This window comes from Trichoderma breve, chromosome 6 (assembly GCF_028502605.1).
Source record: "Trichoderma breve strain T069 chromosome 6, whole genome shotgun sequence".
NCBI classification, from domain to species: domain Eukaryota; kingdom Fungi; phylum Ascomycota; class Sordariomycetes; order Hypocreales; family Hypocreaceae; genus Trichoderma; species Trichoderma breve.
In genome coordinates, this window is record NC_079237.1 from 3,138,917 (window position 1) to 3,164,770 (window position 25,854).

Here is a 25,854-nt window from a genome sequence, read left to right on the forward strand (position 1 = left end):
CGAGGCAGACGGGCGCTAAGCGGTTTCTTTGATGAAATAAATGGGTTTGATAAAATGAAATGGTAATTGATTGTTGTGTTGTTGCTTGTTGTCAAGGCAGACAAAGAGAATAGTCGATGCTCTTCAGCTATCTTCTGTTGCCTTCGACCGGCTCCGCAAAAGGTGGGATGTTTAGCGGGTGATAAGATTGATACCTTGATAGTATGGTGGCCTCCGGGAGGGCCCCCTGTCAATGGGTGCTGCAGCAGTGCCCAGTTTCCATCGGAAGCCGAAACGGGGCGCTGCATTTGGTTTCCCCTCATCGTCAGCCTCGTTTTAGGGGAATGGAGGAGAAGGGAGGCAAAGGGGAAATGGGACAAGGTGGAAGTTTCTAGCAGCAGCTTTGGGGGTGGACAAGGGGAGGGGCAAGACAATGAATGACAAGGGTTGTTGTCGTTGGTGATACTGTTACTGTAGTACTTTGCGCATGAAAGAAGAAGCAGAAGAATTCATTGTATTGTATGATTATTGAAAGAAGAGCTACATGAAATATCCTATGGTTGTTTTACTCCAAAAGCCACTACTAAGGTAGACAACAGTAACAGCAACTGCAACTCCAACAGACAGAAGCACAAAGAAACAAAGTATGTGGACCCTGAAGCAATAGCCACAGCCCAAATCCGTCTCGCCTCTTCCCCCTCACTAAAACAGCGCCCCAAAAGCGGGCTGGCGGCTGCCTTGTGCCGCCTGAATGTCAGAAACAGACAGAGGCAGAAGCACGGCGAAGGTGAATTTTTCTGCTAGAAGGCTCCAGCGCTGCCCCCCCGGCCAATCAGCCAATCACAGCCGCGCTCCGACCATAGAATCCCATGGAATCTCTTGCCCAAACGGCCATCGCAGCTCGTCCAGCCTTTTTTAGACGCCTCTTCCTCCTCTTCCCTTCCTTCCATCTCCTCTCTTTTTTTTCTTCCTCATTCGCATTCTTCATTCTTCTTCTTTCTTCATCAAATACCCCCAAGCTCGAGATACAAACAACGTTTTTGCGCTTGTTCTCATTAGAGCCTCTCTTTTTCTTTTCCACAGGTGAGTTTGAACGATCGGCGAGCAGCAGCAATCTTATCATCCCACTTTCCCCTTCTAGCCTCTGTGCTTTTTTATCACCCCGCCATTTTGCTTGGGAGGAATTTCAGCCTTGCCTTGGGTTCGATCGAATCTCTGCCACTTTCAAAGATTTTTCTTCAAGCTTTGCATTGTATTGTGCAGAATCGGATTGGAATCTCTTTCAAGTGCTGGTGATTTTTTCCCCACTGATTTTTGTGTTGCCTCCTCACTTCACCCCTCCCCCGCCTACTTCCTCTCCAGCTGCATCCCAACAACTCCTCGATTCAATCAGCTAACTCTTCTTCTTCCAATCCAGACTCACACATTTTCCGTTGATACCCTTCACCATGGCTGAGACTTTCGAGTTCCAGGCTGAGATCTCTCAGCTTCTCTCCCTCATCATCAACACCGTCTACTCCAACAAGGAGATCTTCCTGCGAGAACTTGTTTCCAACGCTTCCGATGCCTTGGACAAGATCCGCTACAAGGCGCTGTCCGACCCCAGCCAGCTCGACTCTGGCAAGGACCTGCGCATTGACATCATCCCCAACAAGGAGGCCAAGACCCTGACCATCCGTGATACCGGTATTGGTATGACCAAGGCTGTAAGTTGATACCATTCCATGGCCCTGTTTTACTCGCCAACCTGATGCTAACATGAAATCTCCAGGACCTTGTCAACAACCTGGGTACCATTGCCCGCTCCGGAACCAAGCAGTTCATGGAGGCTCTGACCGCCGGTGCCGACGTGTCCATGATTGGTCAGTTCGGTGTTGGTTTCTACTCTGCCTACCTCGTTGCCGACCGCGTCAGCGTCGTCTCCAAGCACAACGATGACGAGCAGTACATCTGGGAGTCTAGCGCCGGTGGTACCTTCAACATCACCGCCGACACCGAGGGCGAGCAGCTCGGTCGTGGTACCGCCATCGTCCTCCACCTCAAGGACGAGCAGGCTGACTACCTGAACGAGAGCCGCATCAAGGAGGTCATCAAGAAGCACTCCGAGTTCATCAGCTACCCCATCTACCTCCACGTCCAGAAGGAGACCGAGAAGGAGGTCCCTGATGAGGATGCTACTGAGGAGACCGTCACCGAGGAGGGTGATGACAAGAAGCCCAAGGTCGAGGAGATCGATGACGAGGAGGAGGAGAAGGAGAAGAAGCCCAAGACCAAGAAGATCAAGGAGACCACCATCGAGGAGGAGGAGCTCAACAAGCAGAAGCCCATCTGGACTCGCAACCCCCAGGACATCACCCAGGAGGAGTATGCTTCCTTCTACAAGTCCCTCTCCAACGACTGGGAGGACCACCTCGGTGTCAAGCACTTCTCAGTTGAGGGTCAGCTCGAGTTCCGTGCCATCCTCTTCGTTCCCAAGCGCGCTCCCTTTGACCTGTTCGAGACCAAGAAGACCAAGAACAACATCAAGCTGTACGTCCGCCGCGTCTTCATCACTGATGACGCCACCGACCTCATCCCTGAGTGGCTCAGCTTCGTCAAGGGTGTTGTCGACTCTGAGGATCTCCCTCTCAACCTGTCTCGTGAGACCCTTCAGCAGAACAAGATCATGAAGGTCATCAAGAAGAACATTGTCAAGAAGTCTCTGGAGCTCTTCCAGGAGATTGCCGAGGACAAGGAGCAGTTCGACAAGTTCTACAGCGCCTTCTCCAAGAACCTCAAGCTCGGTATCCACGAGGACTCCCAGAACCGTGGCATCCTTGCCAAGCTCCTCCGCTTCAACTCCACCAAGTCTGGTGATGAGATGACCTCCCTGACTGACTACGTCACCCGCATGCCTGAGCACCAGAAGAACATCTACTACATCACTGGCGAGTCCCTCAAGGCTGTCCAGAAGTCTCCCTTCCTTGATGCCCTCAAGGCCAAGGGTTTCGAGGTCCTCTTCCTCGTCGACCCCATTGACGAGTACGCCATGACTCAGCTCAAGGAGTTCGAGGACAAGAAGCTTGTCGACATCACCAAGGACTTTGAGCTCGAGGAGACCGACGAGGAGAAGGCTGCCCGTGAGGCCGAGGAGAAGGAGTACGAGACCCTTGCCAAGGCTCTTAAGACTGTCCTCGGCGACAAGGTCGAGAAGGTTGTCGTCAGCGACAAGCTCGGTCTCTCCCCCTGCGCCATCCGTACCGGCCAATTCGGTTGGTCCGCCAACATGGAGCGTATCATGAAGGCCCAGGCTCTCCGTGACACCTCCATGAGCAGCTACATGTCCTCCAAGAAGACTTTCGAGATCTCTCCCAAGTCTCCCATCATCCAGGAGCTCAAGAAGAAGGTCGAGGCTGACGGCGAGAACGACCGCACCGTCAAGTCCATCGTCCAGCTGCTGTTCGAGACCTCCCTGCTCGTCTCCGGCTTCACCATTGACGAGCCTGCTGGCTTCGCCGAGCGCATCCACAAGCTCGTCCAGCTCGGCCTCAACATTGAGGAGGACGACTCCGCCCCCGTCGAGGGTGCTGCCGCTCCCGCCGACACCCCTGCCGTCGAGACTGGCGACAGCGCCATGGAGGAGGTTGACTAAATCGCCTCTTTGTGTGCACCAAGAATCGGGATAAACGGACAAAAAGTTTGATTTTACACGATGGAGTTGAACGGTTTTAGAGCAACATGGTCTGGACGTGGATTTTCTTTTTTATGCTTTGTTTACTATCTTAGGTGGTCCCAGGTTTAACGGACCGATGCTTTTACCCCATAGTGCCCTTGATATCCCCTCATATGAGGCGAGGGAGGGCGTAATTTAGCCCAGTCTATGAGAAATGAATAAATGGAATGGACAATGACTTGACTTTCTTGAATATGTGATGCAATGTGATGTGATGACTGCATTTTGTCTATGAGTGATGGATGACGCAAATGTCTTATATAACAGTGATTCAGTCCTCCGTACTGTACAGCTTGATCCATTGATATACGCACTACGCGCAAATGGGTTTTTAAACTATTGAGTGACGTCTACTCGATCAATTGAAGCAAAAACAAGAAGCAAATGATATTTATACTACGTAAGGTAGTATTCAGCAAAACATCGTGAGATGTGTGTATTTACGCCTGTAGAGTTGAACGAAAAACGAAAAACACGCCGCCAATGATACATGTATATCCAAACACGCAATTGAACAAAGGAAAATACAGAAGAAGAAAAAGGAAGAAAAGGAATCAGCCTCTCCCTGTTTATGGACACAAAGGAAAAGGAAAAAGGAAAATCGCAGAACCAGTCTGGAAATAATGTACGATACGGTATGCTTTATGTAACTGCTGCTGCAAAAAAGAGGTATGAAAAGTAGATGCTAATGAGTGTGTTGAGTTCGAGTTTGTGTAGGTGAGTGGGTTGATGGGTTTGAGTTGAGTTGAGTTGGGTATTGTTGTTTAGAGGAGGACGTAGAGTGCGCAGATCTATCATTATTTGTTAGTTTCCTTTATATCTAATTATGTTTGTAAAAGGGAATGTTGTTCTTGTTTTTGCGACTTACCAGGCTGAGACCTAGGATCATGGAGCACCAGAAGCAGACATTGTTGAGCGTCTTGCGGCCCCTGACCCAGCGCGTCCGCTGCAGCATAACAATAGGAAGCTGCAACATCTGACAGACGAAGCCATATCCGCGAATCTTCTTTGTAATACAAGCCATGACAATCTCATGCCCAACGGCGGAGATGAGGAAAGTGATAAAGGTGGCAAAGGCCTTGCCGGTGTGCGGGCGCGAGGCGCTGTAGACGTGGCGGCGCAAGAAGGAGTAGACAGGAACATTCCACTCGCGCGAAAACTCCATCCAGTCGGTCGAGTTCCACCAGTCGGCGTAAAAGTGACGGTCGGCGAAGCAGGTAATTTCGGCAAAGGCGCCGAGGACGTACTCGAAGATGACGAGGAAGACGAGCAAGAAAGTGAGCATGAAGGGGAAGAGCAGCCAGGAGATTGTCTCGGCGAGGATGAGGCCCGACTCGAGGGCCACGGAGGAGGAAGAGTCGACAAGGTGGGCGGAGGCGACGAGGTCCAGACGGCGGGAGGCGTCGACGAGGACGGGGAAGATGTACTCTTCGGAGATGACGGTGAGGAGGAAAATGCAGCCAAAGGTGGCGATGATCTTGGAGACGAGGGCGGTCCAGTTGATGGCCGGGGTGCGCGGGTACTCGATCTCGTAGCAGAGCGTCGGGCAGCAGAGGTAGTCGAGGTAGTTGGCCCAGGTGACGTTGCGCGGGTACGTGACGTTGCCCATGGGGCTGGTAAGCTCGCGGGCGAGGTCTTCACGTAGGGTGTCGATTTCGTCGGCGCTGGTGGGCTCGGGTTCTGTCTCGGTTTCAGGGGCAGTAGAGGGAGCAGCAGCAACAGCAGCGTGGCCGTTGGTGCCGTTGACGCCCTTGCTGACGCTTTCCTGCTGGCGATGATGCTTCTTCTTGGGCTTGGAGGTGTCCTTGTCCTCCTCGACGGGGCGAGGCATGGGGATTCCTGATACGCTGCCTTTGCGGTGGTCGGCGCTGGGGTAGAGGTAGGCCGGCCTGCGGTCTGCTCTCGACGGGTTCGGCTCGTCCAGGCTGCGCAATCGCTTTTCTGTTTCCGAGAGGTGGCCGTTGTAAAAGGCGTACGAGTGCATCTTCATGAGCAGCACCATCGTGTGCAGCAGGAGACACACCTGAGCGGTCCACGCCCAGTCCAGCCAGAACGGCACAATGACCCAAAACGCCAGCCACACGACTTGATAGATGCTCTGGATCGCCATTCCTCCCCTACTCCAGCCCCAGACGCCTCCCATGGGGTTCTTGCGCACCCAGCGATGCAGCGGCAAGCTGACGGCAGTGGTGGCGACCATGAGGAAGTCGGCAATGGCCAGGTGCCACAGCTTGTCGGCGAAGAGGCCCCAGATCTGGACGCGCAGGGGGTATCCGGTGTCCTTCCAGTTGCGCAGCATGGTGGTGATGCCCATGATGGCCAGGCCGATCCAGAAGAGGTTGAAGAAGCCATGGAAGTCGCGGTAGTCGCTGGAAGGGTCGAAGTGGGAGACGCGCGAGGCGAATTCGATGGTCGGGAAGATGCGACGGCGCTGTTCGGCGCGGACGAGCTTGCGGGCGGAGGAGAGAGATTTGGTCGAGGGGGGAGCGTTGTCTGAGACGGGCGTTGAGCGGCCGCTGTTTTTATTGCGTCAGTCACTGTATTCTATCTTTGATGATGCTCAAGAAGAGGAAGAGGAAGAGGCAGCAGCAAGTAAAATGAACTCACCTCGTCGTGGCACTGCCTACGCCGCCATTGCTGTCGCCCGTGGGCAAACCTAGGAGGTGATTATCGCCATCAGTGGACGATGCGCGCGACACTTGGGCATGCAGCGGCTTGTGGATTCTCGCCCGCAGCACGTTGTCGGTGTAGCTGTCAAAGTGGCTGTGGCCATTGGCCAGGACGTCTATTGATGTCATGATGCGCCAACCAGGAGCCGTGATGTCCTCATTCGGCGGTTTTCTATGTAGTCGCTGTTGTTTCTCGACAAAGAGTTCGTTCGGTAGATGCAAGCAGTTAAAGAAAGAAAAGGAACCTCGTATTATTATTTCCTTCTTTTTTTGTCGCAAATTCGCAAATCCTTCAGGAGGCGCGGCAGCACCGAAATCGTTTGCGTTTGGTGGATATGGAGACAAGGCAGAGTCGCAAGTCGCAGGTTAAAACAGATATAGGAGGTAGTACCAGCTTTCCGGGCCTGGAGATTATATCGCTTGCATCAATGCGGACCGGGGGTTGGATTCGATCTGTTTCAGCGCAGTAATAAAAATAAGAATAGTAATAACAGGCAAGCAAAGAGATGCGCGACTGTACAACTGCAGAGCTCGCTAAAATATACGATACGATGGCGGTGATTGTTGGATGAGAAATTAGATGAAGCATAAATAGATCCGAGGACAAGAAACAAGAACCAAGAAACATGACAAAGAGGCAAAAAACGAGGTACCGCATACAGTACGTCACTGGGCCCCTCGCTGCCCCCACTTTCTGACGCCGACGAAATGGGTTGCTTTTGAAAGAGGAAATAAAGAGGGTGCATTGCATTGGATGATATAAGGTTAGTGGTTAGGGGAGCTGGCTGGCACTAGAACAGTCTACTGTCAAGCCTGTCATGGGAATAAGCATCAATCAATCAATGTCGCATTGTTCTCGAATTAAAACGGTCAACTAGCACTATAATACAGTAGCTATACTGGTAGTTTCTATTCAACCATCATCACATACAATACAAAACAATACAATTAATCAATTAATATTCTATTAGCGAGTACAGCACTTACATACACACCCCGGACAACGGACTCAATCCTCCCCCCGTACCTAATGTAATAATCACGGACAATCCATCCATCCATCCATCATCATCAAGGTACCGCAACATCACTCTCTCCAATCCCATCCCCCCCTATCCGCGTACCGGTACCCGGCACTCCGTTTCCTCCGTCCCATCGCCACCCGACTCTTCCGACCTCCCGAGGCTTTGCTTCCTCTCTTCCCCGTACACCACTTTCTTCTATACACCACTTTTATTTTCCTCGAGCTCGGCACACGCAACTCATCGCACCATTATTGTGAAATCACGCTTACTTACTCTGACTAAAATAATAACCATGGTGTGCATCCCATCCCTCTTGGATGATTGACTATGTATGCGAATCGGCGATGATCATGTAATGTAATACAGCTGCCTAGGCCGTGCGTGCTCTTTCGGACTCCTTCAGGGTCCGTGTCGTCTTACGCGCATCATGTACGACATGCATGTTGCTTATTCCACTAAATTCTACCTGATTCACAACACATTTTTACTATGATCACCAAACAATCCAGATATAGCAATCTTCAAAAGGTAGATATATATATACGGAGTATAAGAAAGAGTCTCATGTAAATAACGTCCATGCAATGCACGCTCATCTATAACATAACTAAAACTCCCATCACCCCAATGCCATAACGCTAAAAAGAAAAGAAAAAAAAGAAGAAAAAAAAAGGCACTACTCCAAGTGATAACCATGTAAATGCTCCCGTCCAATGCCTTCATACACGCATATCCATGTAATATAGCCTCGCAAAGCCGCTCCCTCTTTTCTCCCATATGTATCCTTGATGCAAATGCAAACACGCCCTGCACAAATCACATGAAAAAAAAATAAAGTACTCCCTTCAATGGAAGAACCGGGCTGTCCGGCATCCTCCTCCGGTCAGACAAGGTCCGTAAAACAGCCCACTTTCGCCGAACCTCCCGATCAAACGAAAACAGCAAAAGCCTCGGCTCACCGAGCTTCCCCGGCCCAAAAACTTCCGCTGAGTCAAAAGGGGGAAAAAGTGTAAGTCACCCCATTCGGATTTCCCTTCACTGCATAGTAGTCCGCGGAATCTGCTTCCGCTTCTCCGTCATCACATCCCTGACGTACCGACTATGCACCGTAAATGTCCACGGCATGTGCAGCCACCACTCGCCCTGCAGATACTGCAGATACGTGCGGTACCACTGCGCATCTTGACTGCCAATAAAGAGCAGATAACTGTGGCTCTCCCTATGTAGTTTCTCGGAGAACACTCGTAGCCCTTCCACCACCTGGAAGCGTCTCTCCTCGCTCCGTTGGTTTTCCACGTCGTCGGCCTGCCATCCGGGGTCCACCACGGCGTCCACGTCCCGCACAATGTGCAGCGTCTGCCGGAGCGCCCGAACGGGCCGCGGGAACAGCAGTTGCAGGTAGCCTCCGGACGATGCTCGCGAGCGCTTCTCGCGGTACGGCACCGAGCCCGTCAGCGTCTTGCGCTTGGCAAAGTCCTTGGCCTTGTAATAGTACACGTCGTCGACCAGGTTTGTGTTGAGCCACATGGTCACCATCTTCTCAATCGTCGCGTTCAGGTCCGATCCGCTTCTCCGCAGGTCGCTGGCATACACCACCCGGGACGTCATGAGCTTGTACTCGAGCTCCAGCAGGTGGAGCTGCAGGCGCATGATGGGCTCGTCTCCAATCAGGAAGCTGTCGCTGAGCCGAGGCGTCGACGGCCTCCACTTGCCGCTCATGAAGCTCTTCATCGACGTATTGGACGTGGACGACTCGGCCGAGTGCGCCGACGGCGTCGGGCTCGGCTCCCTGTGAATCGTAGCTGGCCTTCTAACATCCCTGGTGTAGTTGACGCACAGAAAAAAGTCCTGATACGGCTGCCCCGTCCGTTTCGTGGGATTCTTCTGGATGGCGTCCCGGCCTCGCTGCGCCGCCACGTGAAAGTCGGTGCCTTTAATCAGTAGCTCATTGTAGAAGGCTTCGAGGTAAGTCGCCACGGTCTGCCAGTGCACATAGAACCACATGGCAGACACGTTGTGGACGCCACGCTCGAGAAAGATGTGGGCCAGGTTGGTTGACGGGCCCGATCGGTTGTACGCCGAGAGGCACGCATTCAGAACCACGTTCTCGACATGATAGTCGGCCAGCACCTTGGCAACGTCTGATGCCTTGGCGAGATGCGTCTGTGGAACTTGGTTTACGTGCGAGCTGAGGCCTAGAGGCTTCTTGGCAAACAGAAGCCAAGGCATTTGCTGGCCGTACCTATGTGCCACTGGTTAAATCATTGAACCCGTTTTGGAATGTCAAGGTGAAATGACTTACTCATCATCCATGATCCTTCCGTGAAGGTCAAAGTGAACCAAGTTAAACTGCACTCCATGCCCAGCCCTCACCTTCAGATGCTCATCCAGCTCCTCTATACTGCCCGGCCGCACCACCTCCAACAGCAACCGGCTCCTCAGCTTCTTCTGCACATTCATCAACGGCCACTGAGCCAAATCAGGCTCCGGGTCACGGTCAGCCCCGAACCGGCTGAAGTCGCGGGCAATCACCAGCAGCACGTAAAACGAGCCGTTGGGGTTGACCTGTATGCTCGACAACGACCGTGGCGGCCCCAATGGTCGAGCTGGCTGGCTGGCAAAGTCACTCACCCTCGTCACTCGCAGCCGCAGGTTCCGCATCAGCGGGCTCCTGACAGATTCGAGGAGCTCCCAGGCAAGGCAGTGGATGCCTCCAGCCTTGTTAATGGACTTTTCATCTTCGTGGGCATCGTAATGTTCAACAACGACGAGCTGGACCTCGGTACTACCCGTTCGGAGCACTCTCGGCCGCAAAAGGCCCAGCTGTGCAAGCAGTATCTCTTTATATGCGTGTATGCGATCCTCAGCCAGCGATACGCCATCCGTGCCGCTGTCCTCGAGCTCCAGGCTTTTCAGGCTCCAATGCTGACGGTCCGAGTTACGGAGATAGTCCTCAAAGATGTCTTTATACTCCGCCTCGAGAAACGGATCTGTGATGGTGATGGTACTCTCTGGTTGTTTGTTGACCTGAATGGTGACATCCCATGACCGCCTGCCATCGGGTCCTGCTACCTCGTTGGGGCGACCCGATTGCCGCACGTATACGACGTCCATGTCCCGATCCCAGGTCGTCTCAGCCAAGGGGAGCAATCCCGCGACCGCATATTCTGCTCGATCCGTCTCCTGCTGCTTGTTGTTCCCAGCAATCGTGGATATGTCCGCTGTCGTGTGATGCTTGCTGCCGTCGATGATGCCACTTATACCGTTGGCTACTTGCTGCTCCAGCTATTCTCTCGAGTGTCTTCCGTCTAGAGCAATGTAATCAAGACCATGAGCTCCAGCATAGAACTCGGCCCCCTCTTCAATCCAAGCTCAGAGTTGTCCTCTCCGCAGCAGCAAGAGTATGTGTAACCTTGTCCGTTCTCGTGTTATGATGTTGTCTTCTTCGTTTCCAACCGAACCATGTCTCGTATTCTATCGCTTCAGCTCGAATCGTTTCCGCAAATCGTGGTCGGTAGTTCTATATCCACGCCTCCACAACTTCTTGGAAGAGTGCTTCGTTGGATCCGGTATCACTGCCCTACCCATACCGCAAAACAGCCCCCGTTAGCAGTCCAATCCCAGCTGAAATAACAAATAAGAATCCCCGTAGCTGCAGGGCATGAACTCACAATTGCGTGCTCCAAAGTCACAAACATCAAACGCAATGCAATGCAATGCAAGAAGTAAAAAAAATAAAAACAAGACACGCGCCAGGTTGGGCCAGGGAGAGAAATCGCTGGAGAAACAGCGTCTCAGCAAGTGCCGTGTGCCTGGCAGGGGTTGCGAATGCGCTGTAACCCACTGCATGCACTAACCCCAGTCCAAACATCCAATCCACTAACAGAAGCCCCCCAAATTCTCCATTCTGCATTTCTAGTCAATTCTCCAGCTTGGATGTGTCTCTGCTCAGCCTCTCTCCAGCCATCCAATGCTACATCATTCCATCGGTGAAGGGAAAAGAAGACGGCAGAGCATCTGGATGGCAAAATACTGCCTAGCAGCCACGACAACGATCCGCGCTCCAGGCATCCCTCACCACTGTACTGACCTTGTGATCAGACAGCACTACTTGCACTTCCAATAACATCCAATTACTAAAGCAGAAAAACGCCAGCAGCCTCACTTTCCTCCCCTTGCTCATGACTTCTTCCCACAAGCCTCAATTCAGCCGCAACTTTGCCTCGATTAAAAAAAGGGAGACGCGTAGGGCAGCCCTGGAAATCCCATCCCATCAAGACAAAACACACTCCAGAACCCGTGTTTCGTCTCACTCTTAGAGCATTTCCCATTGTCTGGGTGCCACGTGGATGACCTTCTTCAAAATCCGGAAGCTTAGAGTTTGATAGCGGGCTAAGTTGAGAGCGTAGAAAAAGTGTAAAACCCAACCACATGAACACCCGTAGTACACGTCTTTGAGTAGACCATCAAATGCGTAAGCTGCTTAGTATGGGAGACGTTAATTAAACAAAGTTTTTCATCCGTCACCAGCGAGACCAAGACTTGATGGGGTCTACACTTTTACTACAAGTAGAATGGGGGCCAAGCTTTTCCCCCAACCTCGTCCAAAAGGGCCATCACGCCGCATCGTGATGCTTCAGTCCCGCAGTATAAAAATTCAAATTGGATATAATGTATCGGTACCTCGTCTATCAGTCCCGCCCGCTAACAACAAAAAACACAAAAAACAGAAAAAACAAAAACAACGCAAAAAATCAATCTATACTCAACCAATCTACAAAAAAATTCACATCATCTTGAGACATCCTTGCAAACATCACCATAGGTAGGAGGAAGAGGAAACAGCACACTGGCAACTTGCTTTTCTCCAAAGTTTGAGGGGATTCAAGTTTCTTCTCAAAGATACCTAAAACGCGAAGAAAAAAGAAAAAAACACAAAGAAAAAAAAAAGCCCTCCCCCTTTCCGCTCCGGCGCCAAGAACACCCTTCTCTTGTTCGAATGGTAGTAATAAAAAACAAATTTCAAGATGGGGTCAAGTTGAAGAAAGCCACCTCTCTCTCGCAAACAGTAAAAAAACGCACAAAAAAACGCAAACGCAATACAGATAATAAAAAAAGGAGAGGAATTAACAAAGATTGACGGGTCGAACGATAGGAACAGAGAACCAGAATCTGTAGGATTCCACAAGTACACAAGGCGGCAGCAGCCTCCTCTCTTGCGTAAATAGATAGATGACGTGTCTTTCTTCCACCTCTTTGCCACGTAATGTTCCAGCTTTCGTCTAGGCTCCAACTCGGGGCTCGACCGGGGATTGGTTGTTCGCAAGGACAAATAAAAAGACAAGGAAAGGAAAAATCGATCAAGTCGCTAGGTAATCAGTTGGTCGACAAGTTGTTGCTGCTGTTTAACAAGAAAAAGAATAAATGTTGCCGGCTAAGTCAAACAGCTTTTTGGGGGGTAGTTTCGTAACGTCGTAAAGGGGGAAGAGAAAGCGGGTTGAGAAAGAATAAAAAAAGAGTGTTCTCTCGATATGTACGGATTAGTTGGTTTGTGCTCTCTGATAGTTGTCTAGTTTATAATAACATGTAGTAAGTTGCTAATAAAGCAGAAGAATGCCTGCATTGTTGTATGTGATTTGAGAAAGTCCTGGTTTACATGACGACGCAGCAGCCACAGCCTCCTTTCTGGTCCTGGTCGTCTGGAACATCGGGGATCCTCTGGGTACTCTGGGCCTTTTCGCTGAGCTGGCTCTGGGACTGCGCCGTTCCTTGTGTTCCTTGTGGCGTCATGGGGGGCCGCTGGCCAGGCAGAGGGCTCTTTGGCGGCTGAATGTCTGAGATCTTGGGCATGGTGGAATAGGATGAGCCCAGTCGCGCCTGTGGCGGGCTCTTGGGAGCCTCTGCCTTGAGCGGCCACTCGTCCGTCTGGCCTGGCGCGTCGTGAATCTGCATGTCTTCCTCGGCCGGAGTTTCCTGCTTGGCCGCCTCTTCCAGCGGCGCAGAGTTCTCTCGGAAAATCGGAAGTACGTTGTCGTTCAAGGGCCGGAAGTCCTTGTCGTAAGCATCGCCAAACTTGCCCTCCTGCTCCCACTTCTCTTGCATAAGTCTCTTGGCGACGGTGGGTATGATTTGCTGATCGGGGGGGAGGCGAGGGTCGGGTCTGTAGCTGTCCACCATCCACGGCGGGTTGCCCTCGGGTTGCTTCTTGAGAGTAGCCTCTCCCGAGCGGGTGCTGGGGCGTGCGTTGCTGTTCGTCGAATCCTTGCTAGGGCCTGATCGAGTCTTGGGTCGTCCGGCTGCCTTGTTCGGCTTCGAGTTGACAGGCTCCGAGTTCTTTCGGCTCGCAGCTGTCGGCTTCTTGGGCGAGGATTCCGTGGTGGACCGCTGCACCGGCTTGGGCTTCTCAGCCTTTTCAATCGGGGCACTGGGAGCCAACTCTCTGAGGGTGGCACTACCACTCCTAGAGCGTGTCTGTAGATATCATTAGTACATGTTTCAGTATCATCATGTTGCCATGTGTCCGACTAACCTTGAAGACCGGTATCCTTGAACCACCCTTGGCGTTTTGCGCAGCCGAGGCATTTCCCTCCTCGATCGCCTCGTCCGGCACCTTGAGATCCCAAGGCGATGTCGGGGTGTCTGCAGACTCGGGTGTCTGGTCCTGCTTAGACCGGATGTGCTCCGAGGCGTCGGTGCCTCTCCGAGCACTCTTGTCCCGCCGCTGCTTGCTGGGAGCCCGTGACCTGGGGACGAAGCCAGCTGCCTGCAGCTCCTCGTTTTCTATCTGCGCCAGCTTGTCGCGGTGAATCCATTTCGATTCCACCTCCTCGCCGACGGTGGAATCCGCGCGCCCACGCGGGACCTGGACGTCGTCCGTCTCCGGCTCACCGGTCGACCAATTTGACCGGATGTTGTCGAACTCGGGCGACTGGACGCCGCTCTCTGCGTGTGCGTCCCATCGTGGGGTGGACACCTCGTCGGCCATCTTTCGTGAGTCGAAGTGGTTGGAGTTTCCGTTAGTTCGCGGTGCTGCGTCGTCGTCGTAGTAGCCGGCGCCAGTCTCGCCATACGCCTCCTGAAAGGGTTGCAGGTTAGTCGGCAAAGCATTCCAATAGAGTCAAGTCCCAGCAAACCATCAAGTCATGCGGCCATGCAGCGCCTCACAAGATCGGCATGTGGCGCTCCTACTCCTAGGACAAAAGTTGTTTGTCGTCAACTTACTTCATGATGGTCCCGGTACCTCCACGATGGTTCGTCGCCATGGCTGCTGCTCGGTGGCGTCAGTGCTGTGGGAGCGCCCCGAGCCGCTGAAATGGCAGCCATAGTGGTAGCCGAGCTGAAGAGTGTACCAGTAACGTTTCCCCCCTTTTTCTTAGTGATGGCAAAATGGAATGCGGGATCGAGTCAGTGAAGCGGAAGCGGTGCAGTAGCTGTGAAAAGGACAAGAATAAAAAATGATGGATCGAATGACAAGTTGAGAATGGGAAAAAAAAAATGGAAATGTGGTTGGTAGTGGCGGTCAAAGTGGTCGATTGTCGCGTCGACTAAATTCACCAAGCCTCGTGGAGTCGGTTTGTCGCGATGCTCCCCTGAGACATGGGGTATTTTTCTTTTTTTCTTTTTTTCTTTTCTTTTTTTGGATTTTTCCTGCTTTGTCTAAAACGAGTGAAAGGGCTGGAAACGGAAACGGAAACGAACAAGGTCAAAGCTCAGGCAGACGGAAGCTCTCTTGACAACGCAATGGCAGTCAAGCTGGCTGGCCGCAGTCGCCGCAAATGGCCAGACAATGAGCTTCAACCGAAGAAGAAGATGACGAGAAGTCGGAGTCTGCAGCGTCGTCGCAGTGGTCGATAGTAGTACTCGTAGTAGTACATTCAAGTAATCTCGGAGAAGGGGGGAGAAGGCGGGCTAGAGGCACAAGTTGGCGATGCGGGTGGTGTGGTTGGCTGGTTGGGGGCAGCTAACGGCTAGCGAGGTGCGCTACGGGCGGTGCTGCTAACGTTGAAAGGGGAAACGCAGTGCCGTGATGAATTGGAGTGAATTGTAGGAGCTCTTGAGGCTGCTTGCACGCACATCGAGTACCGGTACCTCGGTCTGCTCAGCAACACACATCCATTATCAAGTAACTCGTAACTCGTACTGGTCGCCCAGGCAAATTTGATCATGGATGCCTTCAATGCGTTCAAGGGTTTGATGTATTTTTCCTGCTGCAAAACCCGGCCAAGCCGCAGCTTTGGAGCGACTCACCCGCCGTTGGCTCCAGGCCTTTGGCCCACCCGCTCATTTGCCAGGAGGCGCCAGGTCGATTCGGGCTATTTGGCGACATGGGTTGATATCATCAGTGGAACTCAAAGGTGATTGCCGTCGACTGTCTTTTGATTACCATGATGCAGAAGCTTTCTCGTTGGTGGGGGGTTCTTCTAATGTTTAATTTTTGCTCTTCCACCTCGTCCAAACCTTGTTCTCCCCCGGCCTTGTCATGTGCATGTGGTTGAAGAGGGCATCAAGCTGAGAAGAGGATTCTTCATGGTGTCTGGTGTAAGTCGAACATCTCACAGCCATCAGAATTGAATGGCTGGGCTGGGTCCATTTAATGGCTTGGCTACAGGGCCCTGTCGCCTGTTTCCAGTGGGCAAGGACCCCTGTTGGGACTCTTGTTACTGGAGCACACCAGCGTTGGTTACTTGACGGGCGGCACTCGTTCTTGTAGCAGCAAGCTGGAGCCATTCTGCGACATTGCAACCTCCATCCTCCTCAAAGCCCCAATCACATCAACGACCCGCGATATCTACCATCACATCATGCCATTCACCAACAGCGAAGACTTCAATGGAATCCAATGGCAAAATGATTGAGCCGCTTTCCCCCGGCAAATGCTTAAGTGGCAGCATCAGCCCAGCGCTGCATGTACAAGTACGTACATACATGTGGCGGCTACCGTATTGCCCCAGACGACCAGGTCAACCCCGGCCATGCCATGGTCACCTGCAACCAGGGAATACTCGAGCATACCTGCATGCTTGTGCTTACATGGGCGCACCTACGAGGTAACTAATACTGTCGGCACGAGCCAGTAACTCGAGTGGCTGCGTATCGGTACATGCGTGTGTTGTTACGAGTACCGTACGAGGAATTCTTGTTATGTTACAAGTATGTGCCTCCCTGGGCGCGGGCAAAAGAAAAGACAGCTCACATCAATATGAGGCGAGGAGAAAGGGGGGCACATCCCGTTGTGGCACGGACATGGACATGTACCGTCAGATTTAGATCCATGTGCCCACGGTCTTCTACCTCAATCTCAACATCATGCCTCTCATGAGAATATTCGCTCTTATTGCCGAGTTGATACACAGCTATTCCAATGTACGATGCATTGCAAAGGGAAAATGTGATGAAAAGGGGAATCATGGCAAAGACCACTCGCAGTGGCTTACGTCTTGCCGTCTTCACTGCCCTACTCGTTTAACCTGACGAGATGAGAAAAGAGGCTGCAGACAACAATTTGTGCCAGCTCTAGCGAGCGGGAAACGAAAGAATGCCTTCTGATGCGATGCATGTGCAAGACACACGTCTGTGCGACTGTCGATCTGTTCCGTGTGGTAAGCATCGAATGCTCGTGCTCGACTCTCTCATTGTCATAGTCTGCGCTGCTTTTCTACACATGTCCTCGCATGGAGCATCTGCTGACGCTGCAACTACAGCAGAGTCAATCTATATCAATGAGATGACCCCAGCAGAATCGCAAGAGGTGCAATGGCATCTATCTATGAGCATCAAGTATGCGTGTGCCATGAGACACCTCCAGGTGACAGGCTACATGCATGCGAGTACGTCGGTGTGCTCAGTTGAATCAATCATACGATGATTGTGACCATCGTCAACCCTACCTAGCAGTTGGCAAAGCTTTTCCCAATCACCTCCAGCGTCGGCCAATCCCTATTTGATGGCTGGTGTACCCTGAAACTATTCTTTCAGCCACCGGTGGGGAATATTGCTCAACTCACTTCACCGCAGGCACGCAGTGGACGGGGAGGACGGGTTGAAAATGCACACGCGAGCACACGGACGGTGAAGCTGAAAACCAGCGTGATGGCCGTGCAGGGTGGCTGGCTCACTTGATACAATACATCCAGGATCCCGATCCTCGCCGGGACATGCTGTCCTGTGCCGATGCGGAGTGCATGTACTCTAAGGGTCAATCCGGTCAATCCAAGCAGAGCTTTGACTACTGGGCTCGAACATCGCGGAGACTTCGAAAAGCAGCGTCTACATGTGCAAGCTCACCATGTCTCCAGATGCTTCGTCGACATTCTGCGGGAGGACAGCATGGGCCATAATCTCGGGCGACATACACGAGAAATTGGTAGAGGTTACACACGTGGAAGATGACCTCATCGCCTGCACAGACAAAATCCCGAGCCTATTTTTGGACAGGGCTGGCTGGCATTGGCGGGCTGAATTGGTGAAAATGACATCTGGAGCAAACAATTCCAAGGTCTGGCCTGCATACCAATTACACGTTACGAGAGAAATCGGTGTAGATGGAGCTACACAGGCCTGTCCGCCAGCCAATCAACAGCCACGGCTTATATGCTGTGGTACACCAAGTTGGAAGTTAGCTGGCCGAATCACAACGGCCTTGCAGTCAATGCTCTTCCCTCTGGGACGACACATAATTTCCCGGGGGGCGGGAAGCATATAAAACTCATCTCATCACGTCTGTTGCAGCTGGAGAAATACTGTTCTGCGGGGATACCAGGGCCGGCTTGTTTCTTGCAATTCTTCGGGTAAATCGAGAGTCAACTGCTCCAACAGGCATCACCTTCATCATCATCACAATGGCGACTCCAAAGCTGCGCAAGACACGAATTGTCTGCATCTCCGACACCCACAATTGCAACATCAAGCTTCCAGCCGGCGATGTTTTGATCCATGCCGGAGATCTCACCAACAAGGGAAGCATCTCAGAGGTAAGCTGTCCCTCGCTTCCATTTTTGGCCGGTGCTTGGTCGATTTTGCATCTCCAACGCCCTTGACGTCACGCTTCTGTGCAACGACTCAACTGACTGTGTTTGAAATCGTGAAGCTCTCCAGAGCGGTGAAATGGCTCGAAGAGGCTGACTTTGAAGCCAAAATCATCGTGGCAGGTAAGTGTTGATCATTCTGTGGGGGCTTGACAAACTGTTCGATGCTGATGAGGAATTAGGCAACCACGATGTCACCTTGGATGAAGACTTTTACTTTCATCACGGCGACTCCTTTCACAACAAGATCAAGCAGAATCCGGCAGATTGCATCAACCTGCTCTCTTCGTCGCCATCCCTCACGTATCTCTGCCACGACTCGGCAACGATCCGTCTGAAATCACCCACGGGGCCGCACACCGAGTTTACCATCTTTGGCTCCCCGTACTCTCCTCGCAACGGACTATGGGCCTTCTACTATGAAGCCCCAAAAGACCATGACGAGGGCACTGCTGACCTCACCTCCTTGTGGGAGCTCATCCCGCTCGAGACGGACATTGTGGTGACGCACACGCCGCCACGTACGCACTGCGATCAGCCAGAGGGGCAGCGATCTGCCGGTTGTGAGGCCCTGCGACAGGCTCTCTGGAGAGTCAGACCCAAGCTAGCAGTCTGCGGTCATATCCACGACGGGCGAGGGGCGGAGCGAGTGCTCTGGGACCTCAAAAACAAAGCCACCCCCTACGCAGAGAGGGCCGCCATGGCATGGGAGGATCCCGGCAAAGGCAACAACAAGATCAGCTTGGTCGACCTCACCGGCAAGGCAGGCAAGATGCCGGCGCTCGCAAACGACGGCTCACATCCAGGCAGGCCCAGCTACAGCCATGAAGACGACCAACAAACGGACACCACGACATTGGCGCCCGCGGGGACATGTTCGGATGAATCATCAGATCAAGGCTCTAGCGTCGCTGCCCAAAAGAGAGGCGGTAACGACAGCAACGATGACGGCGTGGGCTATGGGGGCAATCCGGATGAGTCTGAGGATTGCGATTATGAGGCATTGGCGGGGAGAGCCGGCCGCAAGGAGACGTGTGTCGTGAATGCTGCGATTATGAAGGGCAGTTATCCGCATACTGAGGGGAAGCTGTTTAGCAAGCCCATTGTGGTCGATGTGTTCTTGCCAGTGTGGCAAGAGGACGATGAAGCTTGAAGGTGGAAGGTGGAAGATGGACGCTCAAAAACCAAGAACAAAAGGAGCAGAATAGGCAAAACTGGACCAGACGGGACAATCGAAATACAATATCGAAAAGGGGAGGGCATGAAAGCTTGGGGTCGTTGAGGCAATGATGGGGTAATAGGTACAAAGTAGCTTACTCACTTACACACTTACATGGAACACCAGGCAAGCTTCGTCAAAGCACGTGTAGCATTAATAGCAGCTCTCTATTACAAGCATTGTTATCAAATCCAGCTGGAATACTCCCCAAGTAACTGATCTACCTGCCGGTACCTCGCAAAGCCATTGACGAAACGCCCAGCGTCCCATGATCGATAACAGCCATCTAGACTGTCCCGGCACTTGAAGCTAGCCAGCCCCAAAAGTAGTTGACGATAAGCACAATCGGCCAGCACATCCCATCCCAACCATCGTAGCTCCGACGCAGGGCCAGCGCATTGATCCCCCCTCATCCCATCCTCCTCCTGGCCGTCAAACATGGCCTCTCCAACACCCCTGCGTCACGCCCTGAACTGGCCCATCACACGGCTCTAGTAAAAACGCTAATAAAGGGACAAGTAAAAAGGAACGGCAATGCTACTACATGATTCTGGGGGAGGGTTGCCTACGTGTAAGTTTTGCGGCAAGGATGGCTTTCCATCATCCAATGAGAACGGCATGATACTGTCTTTTTTTTTCCTGGGGTAAAAATGGAATGTATTTACAACGGCGGACAATGTATCGAAACTTCCCCTCATGGAGAAGGCAGGTTTCCGATCATCGGAACAATACATATACTACTGTACATACCATACATACATATGCATGCGGGCTGCTATTTTCCCCGGCCCCTTGCTTGGGGTTTTTGTTTTCGTAGGCTTACAAGGCAGATAGCAGGAGAAGGAGAAGAGCTGTTTGGGGAGCTTGATTGGAACGCGGGGATTGCGCTGTGGCGGCGCCTCTTTTTGGGAGATTAGGATTTGATTGATTGATGCCTTGGGAGGTTGAAGAGACGGTGTGCTGGGGGTGGCTGGGTGAATGGTGGTTGATTTGCTGGGTTTTTGAGAGGTGTGGTTTTTTTTTCTCTGTTGAGAGGTGTAGGGTAGCGACATACGTACGGAGTACGCTGTTGCGATTTTGAAGCTTCGATAGCTTTAGTGTGCTAACAGTACCTCTGTGTGGGTAGTAAAAGCTACAGCAACACGGAAAGAGAAGATTCATTGGATCCCTAGAATTTTAACGAATGAAAAGCATTCATTCCCACAGCATCAAAAGACAAAACTCGCTTGAGGGGGGCATGTTCTACCACAAAACGCTATCCCATGGCCAACCCAGTGTTTTGTTTGGTCAGGTTGCCCAGGAAGCCGCACCAAAAAGAAAAAAGCAGAGAAAAGCGTGGGTTACTGTCCTGCATGTGTGTGTGTGTGGATTATCGTCTCGTGGACATGTATGTGCTCACCGCCACGCTTCTCATTCGCGGGTCGATATCATTGGGTGGAAAGAGAAGCCTTTTTTTCTTACTGGTGCATGCATGTGTGAGGAATGGGAATGGGGTTTAGTTAGTATGGTGTTTTCATGGGATGGGGACTTGCAGCGGAATTTGTCATATCAAGAGGGACTTGGGGGAGAGAATATCGTAGCGAGTCAATCTTGTCAAAGAATCTAGAAAGAGAAGGAGAAGAATAACCAAAAAAATGATAGATGATGACGGGTTTGGGAAGAGAGAGCAAAAATTCCGTTTCGAGGTTTGTCTGCCCGCGTTTGGCGCGCCTATGCCAATAGCAGTCAAGCCATCATCACACTGCTTGAGGAAGAGAAAACACTGCGAGGCTTCGATAGGGCGAATTGGGGTGTGTCTGCCGCCGCCGGAATTGCGGAACAATCGGACAGAAAAATCAAGGAAAAAGAAAAGAACGAAAGAGTAGAAGCAGCTGTAGAAGCTGAGCCACTGTCGGTTTCCCATCACGAGCTCGAAAAGATGACCTCCATCTTTATTTGGCGAAATTCCTTGCCATCCATCCATCTTACGGCTGAAAAACGTCATGTACTCTGTAATGGCTAGATTCACTCTTCTTTTTGTGCTATAACCGCACCTCTCACTCATCATTTCCCGGCCAGTCCGGCTCATGAAACGTGGAATGCAATCACAAAGCAACGTATTCTTTTTTTACTCACTCATGAGTGCATATCCAGTCATCCCAGTCATGAAAAAACGGTTCGTGACCAACACGCTGTATGATGCTCATCAGGTCCAACAAAGCCTTGGCTCTTTCTCACCAAAACGGCACCGATATCCTCCGTTTGGCGTAGCATCGCTCCATCCCAAATCAAGTACCTAGTAAAAAGAACAATGTCAAGATCAGCAGTCAGACGATTTTTTCTTTTCGTCTGGTGAACGAAAGCTTCGACCTTGTTTTTGTTCGCTGGGCGCCCAATGACACCGCGGCAGCAAGCGCCCGGCATATCGTCGCCCACGAAAACGTGCTTCGGTCAACCACATGGCCCATCTACTAACTACTACCTAGTAGGTATCTAAGACGGAACGAAGAACTTTCCCACAGTGGCAAAAGCCGGCTCTCGTTCTCCACGTGGCCAGTCACAGGACTTGGGATTCTCTTTTTTCGAACGAAAAAAGAGCAAGTCAGATGCGATCCGACAAGGGAGGGGCACTTATGTTTTTTTGGATACGGTAAAGTGGGATGGCGGCTGTGATATGATGATGTGCTTGATTAATAGCTCACATATTATAGCATGAGCTGTGACCCTGTCTTGTCCCTGCTTTTTTCTTTTTGTGGTTGTTGCAATTTACGGAAACGATTAAATATAGCTTGGACGATGATCACGGCTGGATGACGCAGACGATTCCCCTCCGTCGTGAACGGGCTGCGGCATCAGCTCTCTCGGCGCAGCACCGTCAACTGACATTTTCCCCTCAAAACAGCTCGTAGCTCAAACCGTCGATCGATAGCTCCCCCCCAAAGCTACCCTTGCAAGCAACCGAAGCTCCCCTCAAAAGGAACATCTTCAGCAAACGATTGGGCTTAGCCGCCGTGATTCAAACACGAGTTACTTGTACTGTACTGTAGCAAATAGTGCCCGAGCTAGAAACTCAGCTAACGGGGGGACCCAAAGCGGGTTGAAGCTTTAAACTGATTTCTCACATGAGCTCGAAAAAAAAGTGAACCCTTGCAAGCTTCAACGTTTTCTAGTTTTCTCTTGCCGCGATAGCAGTACATACAATGCTACTAAGTTAAGAGAGAGGGTACATGGAGCTTAGCACCGCGAAAAGCGCTCACCACAAGTACCCTTTTGGCTTCGTGATAGCGTCTGAGATGGTCTTTGTTAGTGCGAGTGACGGGCTAAGAGACGGCCGCCAGCGGATCATCCGCTCTCGCTCATGGGTCTTGGCCGGTACGGTACGGGTTTCTGTTCATGCGAATATGGGGCTCAACTCTTTTCTGGGCATCTTCCATCGGCTTTTGCATGTCACGCAGACGATTCGATGCCTGCATGTAGCATCTCTCGCCCTGGTCCCTTGCCTTGCAACTCCTCCGTTCTCCATGGGACTCCGTATGAGGATACTGTACGAGCCGATTACTGTAAACGGGCAGCTATGTAAGTGGCGCCGTGTGTTTTGCGGCATCCTCCTCTCTTCTCAAGCCCCAAGCCATGTGGAAACGCTCCGCTCGCACCGCACCGTTACCCGTGCCGTTTGCTCCTGTGAGTGGTCCGTCACTTTTTGGCGTGCGAGCCAGATAGCTTGAGCTTCAATCCCTCTTGGCTCCAGCGCTTTTTTTTCCCAGGTCACGTTCAGCTTTCCGTCCGCTGGAGTTGCCCGCTTCTGCTGACGAGCTCTTCCCGCCCGGCGGACCGTCTAGATCCTTGGGAAACGGCTTATCGTAGTTTTCCATCCTGAGTCGTATAGCTGAGCGAATTGGCGATGGTAAGCGGTGGCAATGATTGAAGCCCTCTCTCCTCCGCCTGTGGATATAGAGAAGCGGAGGGGACAGACGAGACCCAGCTTCAGCTCAGCACTCCGTTGCATGTACTCGCAACTTACCAAGGTGACTGACAAGCTCCGGCTCCAAAGTGGCTGCCCATCATCCAGTCAGGAGAGCGTGGCTTGGGTCCTCTGGCACGGCTTTTCACTGGGGCTGGCCGTCGTCACCTGGTTGGCGCATCGGCGGCGTCGAATGGAATCCCTTGGAAGGCCCTCTTGTCCATTTTGGCCGTCTCATCTGACAGGCCGGCCCCGTCCAATCACCCCAGACCTCATGGAGACCTCATGGCCTATTCCCACAGCCTCGCTGGCCCGCCTGAGTTGACGACACCTGTTCCTGGATCTAGTGGTGGTTTGACGGGCTTAAGTGGCATGTTGTCTAGATTCCCTTTTTCTGCCAACCAGAAGCCACACAAGCTGGCGTCCCTTAGTTCTTAGTGTCTGTCCCCTTCACCCCCTCCATCCTCCTGACTTGAGCCTTTCTCCACGCTGGCTGGCACTTTGCAACCCCTCGACTCGAATGGACGAGTGAAAATGGGTGTGGGGGGAGCCAGCGCTGGCGACATGGACAAGGGATGAGTGAGGCGCGCCTGTCTGCGTGATAGGTGAGTGATGCTGTGATGGTGGAAGAGGGAAGAAGGAGAAAAAAAGGAGCCCCAGATGGTGTCATGCAGTGACGCTGGCGGCAACGAATTGCGACTCGCGGCCTCATGCAAGCCGGCAGGCCAGACGCGCAGCCAAGCAAGCCTGTCGGTGATATGCGATAATGGGCTCTGGATTTACAAGGGGCTCTTTTACCGCGAGTTGCGTGTATCGAATACACGAGCCTGTCGCGGAGCAGGACGCAGAGCTTAAGGTACATGTACATACAACCGAGTCAATCAATGTGATGCGATGCGATACGATACAGACATGACCTGGATCTTACTTCTCCAGTGTCAGTGTTGCCTTATCCTACCCCATGGAGCTGGTCATGAATGGCGGCTCGTGATGCGGGCTACAGTGCTTCTGTGCGTCGTACATTACGGAGTACATGAGTCCTCGCATGCCCTGTGAAGCAAGGAGCGTCTCTGCTCCGTGCATCGGTTGCATGCTCCCATCATACATGATACATGCATGTTGTATGTACGAATTGCCCTCTCGTACATGTAGCCTATGCTCCCCCAAAGCGGGGAGGAGAGACAGGATAAGAAGATCCATGGGCACTGCACTGGAGACCAGAAACTCCAGTCTGCGAAGCGGGTCAGGCCGTTGCAGCTGGGATTGATTGATTCCGAGGCAGCATTTACAGATGGTCGCCCAGAGCGACGGGAGGGGGCTGGCCATTGTTTTGGCATCTCAGTCTCGTCTCCGTCTGTTTTGTTCGCGAAACTCGTAAAAGGCGTCTCGCCACCCCCCAGTCAAGTCAGGGACGCGCACACGCTTTTGGCGTGCTCGTACCTGTTCCGCGACGCATCTTTTGGAGACCTGGTGCCTCGCATATGCTGCTGACTGGCAGCAACTTGCTACTGCTAGTAGTGTAGTTGAGCAAGGATTCGGGCGAAGGAGGGAGGGCGCGGAGCCGCCACTTCATTGGGCGAGAGGCGAAGACGCAGGTCTACGAGATTCGGGGCATCCGGGGGGAGGAGAACAGAACAGACGCTCATGCGATGTGATTGCGTACAGCGAATGACGTTGGGCCAAAGGCAAGGGGAGGTAGCCGAGTGGTAGGCCGGGACCCTTCTCGTGACTGCAGAGGCGACAGGCTGGCGATGGTGATGGCGCTCCTAAAGCTGCTCTAGTGAGGTGGTTGGCGATGCTGATATCGAGGCTCGTCGCGATACTCTTGGCCTCCGCACGAGTACCTGAGGCTACCTCGAGCTAGCAGCTGTTCCTTCTTTTGGAGTTACCTGTAGTAGATCGTGATGCAGCTGCGTGTCCCTTTAATCCGTATCTGGTCATCATCTTCATCGTGCTCTGATTGCCCGTGCCGTACGTGTAGTCGGGCCTCAACTTATAATAACCTCCACACAGGCACGCTTGAATCGTTTGCGAGCCTCCCGCTGCTCCTGTCCAACCAACTATTCGCGGCCTGCACGCGGCAAGAGGGCAACAGTTGAGACGACTCAATCTCGCCACACATAATACATTACCATCCGGCTCCATCTCTTTTGGGAGATGCTTGAGCTGCAGCCCGCTGTTGCATCTCGTTCCCTCCATCAAACTCCACAAATCTCACTCTCTTCTGCTCGCTTGATCTCACAGGCTCCCTCTCGCTATTCCTAATTAATTGAAATCTTTCATTCT

General features: G+C 52.3%; 5 protein-coding genes across 5 annotated transcripts; 2 read left to right on the top strand and 3 right to left on the bottom strand.

Annotated features, from left to right (window-relative positions):
- Nucleotides 1-1,427: 1,427 nt before the first annotated feature.
- On the top strand, nucleotides 1,428-3,610 carry T069G_09860 (hsp90 protein domain-containing protein; the record flags this gene model as incomplete). Its single annotated transcript, XM_056177070.1, has 2 exons — nucleotides 1,428-1,685; nucleotides 1,751-3,610. The coding sequence occupies 2 exons, from the start codon at nucleotides 1,428-1,430 to the stop codon at nucleotides 3,608-3,610; spliced, it is 2,118 nt and encodes a 705-aa protein (XP_056025548.1).
- An 845-nt stretch (nucleotides 3,611-4,455) lies between these two features.
- T069G_09861 (MBOAT, membrane-bound o-acyltransferase family domain-containing protein) lies at nucleotides 4,456-6,489 on the bottom strand (the record flags this gene model as incomplete). Its single annotated transcript, XM_056177071.1, has 3 exons — nucleotides 4,456-4,482; nucleotides 4,560-6,207; nucleotides 6,299-6,489. The coding sequence occupies 3 exons, from the start codon at nucleotides 6,487-6,489 to the stop codon at nucleotides 4,456-4,458; spliced, it is 1,866 nt and encodes a 621-aa protein (XP_056025549.1).
- A 1,931-nt stretch (nucleotides 6,490-8,420) lies between these two features.
- On the bottom strand, nucleotides 8,421-11,083 carry T069G_09862 (CHAT domain-containing protein; the record flags this gene model as incomplete). Its single annotated transcript, XM_056177072.1, has 3 exons — nucleotides 8,421-9,627; nucleotides 9,688-10,670; nucleotides 11,057-11,083. 3 exons carry the CDS (start codon nucleotides 11,081-11,083, stop codon nucleotides 8,421-8,423), a joined length of 2,217 nt encoding a protein of 738 aa, XP_056025550.1.
- A 1,954-nt stretch (nucleotides 11,084-13,037) lies between these two features.
- Nucleotides 13,038-14,708, bottom strand: T069G_09863 (uncharacterized protein; the record flags this gene model as incomplete). The annotated part of the gene is made up of 3 exons (XM_056177073.1): nucleotides 13,038-13,856; nucleotides 13,915-14,460; nucleotides 14,607-14,708. 3 exons carry the CDS (start codon nucleotides 14,706-14,708, stop codon nucleotides 13,038-13,040), a joined length of 1,467 nt encoding a protein of 488 aa, XP_056025551.1.
- Nucleotides 14,709-18,223: 3,515 nt separating this feature from the next.
- On the top strand, nucleotides 18,224-19,562 carry T069G_09864 (calcineurin-like phosphoesterase domain-containing protein; the record flags this gene model as incomplete). Its single annotated transcript, XM_056177074.1, has 3 exons — nucleotides 18,224-18,355; nucleotides 18,472-18,532; nucleotides 18,592-19,562. 3 exons carry the CDS (start codon nucleotides 18,224-18,226, stop codon nucleotides 19,560-19,562), a joined length of 1,164 nt encoding a protein of 387 aa, XP_056025552.1.
- Nucleotides 19,563-25,854: the final 6,292 nt, after the last annotated feature.